General features: G+C 35.4%; 1 protein-coding gene across 2 annotated transcripts; it reads left to right on the forward strand.

Moving 5' to 3' along the window:
• Positions 1-577: 577 nt before the first annotated feature.
• On the forward strand, positions 578-3590 carry LOC111493106 (ATP synthase subunit O, mitochondrial-like). 2 transcript variants are annotated; one of them, XM_023142723.1, is made up of 6 exons: positions 578-827; positions 1421-1471; positions 1648-1891; positions 2328-2440; positions 2951-3037; positions 3130-3590. In XM_023142723.1, the coding sequence occupies exons 1-6, from the start codon at positions 744-746 to the stop codon at positions 3247-3249; spliced, it is 699 nt and encodes a 232-aa protein (XP_022998491.1). In that variant the 5' UTR covers positions 578-743; the 3' UTR covers positions 3250-3590. The 2 variants fall into 2 exon arrangements, with proteins under 2 accessions (XP_022998491.1, XP_022998492.1); XM_023142724.1 differs by having other exon boundaries at positions 578-821.
• The last annotated feature ends 750 nt before the right edge of the window (positions 3591-4340 follow it).

Below are 4340 nucleotides of genomic sequence, written 5' to 3' on the forward strand. Positions count from 1 at the left end.
AAAAAAAAAAAAAAAAAAAAAAAAAAAGTTCATCTACCTGGTGCTGCAAAGAACACAATCCACAGCCCTCAACCGATCATGCCTAGTTCGCGGATACATCCGATTAGTGTACGTTCTAAACTTCCGAAATATGTCCTCCATGGTCTCGGCGAAGAGATTGAATCTCCGGAGTCGAGAAAGCCACCGTAAAGAAGAACTGCGACATCGCTAATGAATCTTAGAATCACCGACAAAGTTCAAAAGAAATCTGTAGAAATAGGAAATGAGACTGGATTTTGAGGCTTCTCTATAGAAAATTGGAGGAGAGAGAAAGAGATGAGAGGGAGAGGAATACTGGAGAGGTTGCAGACTGGAGTTGAAGCATGGTGGAAACTTTTAAATAAATATTTTTAGTTATATATTTTTCAATTATATACAAAAATCATTTTTAAATTTTAATTTCTTTTTTGTCTGTTAACTTTTTCGGAGGTTGAAAAAGTTGAATATTTAGATATAAAAATTTTAAAAAATGAGTTTTATTATATTTAAAATTTTAAAAATTAAAAAATTTAAGGCACTAGGTTATATACGTGTCAAGATATGGTTCCTGTTTGATGAAATAAGGTGCATTGTGGCGGGTGATTTTAGCGCTGAAGTAAGCCTTCTTGTTGCCGAAACAACAGCTCCCACTTTCTCTCTTCGCAACTCGAAACTCGAATCCGAACTTTTCTCCTCAACCTGTAATCGATCACTGCGTTTGAGAAATGGCGTTGGCTAGTCGCTTGAGATCCACCATCCCCGTCCTCAACAAGTTTTTGAGATTTGAATCGTCCTGCACTCCGGTACTGGTACACCTACCACTCCTCGCTTATTTATCTTCTCAGTCGCTCATAGTTATTTCCGGTTTTGGATTGTGAATATGCTTATCCTTGGGGTTTTTTGTTTTGGCCTCATCGATGTCGGATTTGTGGCGAAATGTGGAGGTCTTGAATTCTATATTGTTGATTTAGGATTTTATGAATTTATTATCTATTTGGTCGCCTGGAAAAGAGAATCATGATCGGGACGAGATAATGCTGATTATCTGAGCTTGTGCACTGTACATGTTGAATTCGCTTGATTTGGAACACATAGGGAATAGGTTTTTTGGTTACTTCTAGTGACAGGTTAGGATAGACGTGGAAGTTGTATAAACTGGTAAAATTAGGGAATAATGTTTTGGCTGGTGTTGCATTCTTAGCAAATAGGAAATGTCAGTTTTTTTTTCCATGTTTAATCGAGGACTAAACAAATTTCATGAGGTATTTGCAGATTCTATTATCAGTTTTCCTTCTGAATCGGTTAATGCTGGTGTAAATAAAGCTGGTTTCTTGACCGTTTCTCTGATTTTGTATTGAGTATGGTTTATCACTTCAATAACGTGCTTATCAACTGGCTGCAGCTCGCAAGGACTTATGCCGCTACATCAGGGAAACATGAACGAAAAGTGAAGGTAGGTGAACGATTACTTTGATTTCCTCATTATATTTTGTTTTCCCGAATATATTTTCAGAATTACTATTAGATATCCTCTTTTGAACTCATAGTGCATGCGTCAGATATGTTTCTTTCTGGAATTCATTGAACTTTTTTTTTTACAAGCGTGCTTTCTCATTTGCCGCATTTCAGGTGCCTCTTGCTTTGTTTGGAGGGTCTGGAAACTATGCCTCTGCTTTGTATATAGCTGCAGTAAAAGCTAATTCACTAGACAAGGTGGAGTCTGAGCTTTTTAACCTCGTTGAGGCTATTAAGAAAAGTCCTACATTTTCTCAGTTCACTATGGACCTGTCAGTTCCAGCGGAGACTAGAGTTAAAGCTATCAATGAAATTTCTGCTGAAGCAAAATTTTCAGACGTTGTTAAGAACTTTTTGGGTAGGATTGTTTACACTTTTTTAGTAGTTGTGCGGATGAAAAATGTATTTTTCTTTTGGTCTTTGATATCAGTTATTACAATGCCTCCGTCTCACAATTGGGTCCACATCATGCTGAACAATCTGTCTGTTAATGTGTATTTCTTTTTCTATGCTAATTGTAAAATCTTAATTGCATCATTTCATATCCTATATAGATTTGGCTTGAGAGGTTTGAGGATTTTTGCCTTTCATGATTGAAGAAGTGAGTTTTATTCTATAGGATTTTTGAGATGGTTGATTCTGTTTTTTTTGTTCCCTTGACTCAAGAAGTTACATTTTGTTCTAATGGCTGAAGTTCTCATGCCTTGCAATCATTGATAATGGCAATTAAAATGCATCAATTACAGGCTTGCATGCATTCTCTTACCTGGAATTATTCTGATTATTTATTGTAGTTGTGTTAGCTGAGAATGGGAGGCTGAGATATATAGATAGCATAGCAAAGAGATTTTTGGAGTTGACTATGGCTCATAAGGGAGAAGTTAAAGCAGTTGTTACAACTGTTATTGTAAGTTTCTCTTTCACTTTCACTTTCCATTTTGTTTTATCTTATTTTATTTTTAAATCTAGGTAAAAATCAGATTCTTATCTATGAACTTAAGCGTGCAATGTGATTGAATACGTTTAGCATAAACTTATGCAAAAGTGATATTTATGTACAAAAGTATGACCTATTTAAATTCAGCAACTGATTTGTGGATGTCGTGGGATGCCTTTTCTATGTGTCTTGGGAGCCTTGTCAAATTATTTACTTTCATTTTTATTTCTATTTTTAGCTTACTGATACTGGCAATTCGTTGATCACGGATGAAAATGTCAAGAGACAATGTAATGACATTTAAAATTAGAGGGTTTTTATTGAACTACCACACAGCTTTCAATTCTTTATAGTTTTTTTATCCGTTTATAGACACTATATATTTCAAATTAGGATTTCAAAGTTCTCACCGAAAAAGAAAATGAAAGATTAAATTGTATAGTACTCGATGCACATGATAACTGATTGGTTTTTTACCAGCCCATTCCACCACAAGAAGAGAACGAACTGAAGGAGACATTGCAAGATATTATTGGACAAGGCAAGAAGGTTAAGCTCGAGCAAAAGGTACTTTGGTTGGAAATGTTTTAGGTTTTGAATTTTATGAATGTAGCTGCATGCCTTTCGAGAAATTCTAACCGTGCTTTTGTATTTGCCAGATTGATCCCAGCATACTTGGTGGTCTAATTGTAGAATTCGACGAGAAACTATTTGACATGTCTATTAAAACCCGGGCACGTCAAATGGAGAGGTTCTTGTGCCAACCTGTTTCTCTTTGATGGCCTCTAGAAGGATGCTTAACTTCCGTGTCACAATGTCATCATCTGAAGCTATTTGACATCTTTTTTTTCTTTTTCCTCGATTAATTTTGTTACATTTTTACCTCAACTTGATATGATGGTACACCACCATCTAGATGGAAATAAGAGTTTCAGCTTTTTATGTGGATTATAATCTTGTAAGAGTTACTTGGTTTAAGAGTATCTTATTCCTGGATGCTAAGTTTACTCCCAAATAACGACCAGTCTAACGTTATCAACACAGAGTCTTGGCTTCATATCTTACTGTCCAATTGTTCCTATGAGGTTGAAATAAAGATTGTTCTATGATTGCTTCCTTTCGTTATGGAACCATCACTACAAACAAAAATTCAACATATTGTGCTATTTGAAATTGCTTCCGGATTCTTCACTAAATTGGAGAAACAATTGATTGTACGATATAATCTCAATGAGAAATGTTAAAATATCTTCATTAGTCTATTGCATATGAATTATTTTCACTTACTTTTCAGTTTGTGTGGACTTTTGATTCACAACATTTCATAAGTTCTCTGACCGACCATGTGTGCTTTTACATGCGGTGTTATGACAAGTTAAAGCCTCCATTTTTGACTGACTGGCATCCTTCCCTCGTGCAATGAACTCGAGTTGTTCTTATTACAGCCTTTGGATTGGGTATGTGTTATAGAGAGTAAAATGCAAGCATATTCTTTCAATGAATACAAACTTCTCATCTTAGTGTTCAGCATAAAGTTGCTTTACATTTAGGATGGAGTCCAATGATTTCATTGTGTTAATTTTGTCGTATATTTTTCCTCTGCCTTTTGTGGATGCTGATGAAGTTCAATGATTTTCTAGTATGTTAATTTTTGCATCTATTTTCCTTTGCCTTTTCTGTATTCATCACCAAATGCCATTTGCTATTCCTGGGAGATAAAAAGCTGGTCTTCTTTTGTAGCACTGAGATCTGCTTTTGCATATGATGACAGCATCTCTTGGAGTCTCATCAGATGCATAGAGGTACTTTCTCAATATCAGCATTAATAGGAAAGACATTCACCTTTTCTCTGATGGTTTTTCTGAGTACT

This window comes from Cucurbita maxima, unplaced genomic scaffold, assembly GCF_002738345.1.
Source record: "Cucurbita maxima cultivar Rimu unplaced genomic scaffold, Cmax_1.0 Cma_Scf00018, whole genome shotgun sequence".
NCBI lineage: Eukaryota > Viridiplantae > Streptophyta > Magnoliopsida > Cucurbitales > Cucurbitaceae > Cucurbita > Cucurbita maxima.

Bases quoted from the DNA above. Each gene is read 5' to 3' on its own strand.
- LOC111493106 (XM_023142723.1), top strand. From the start codon at position 744: ATGGCGTTGGCTAGTCGCTTGAGATCCACCATCCCCGTCCTCAACAAG. The intron at 828-1,420 runs GTACACCTACCA...AACTGGCTGCAG, and splicing joins CGTCCTGCACTCCGGTACTG to CTCGCAAGGACTTATGCCGC. The intron at 2,441-2,950 runs GTAAGTTTCTCT...GTTTTTTACCAG, and splicing joins CAGTTGTTACAACTGTTATT to CCCATTCCACCACAAGAAGA.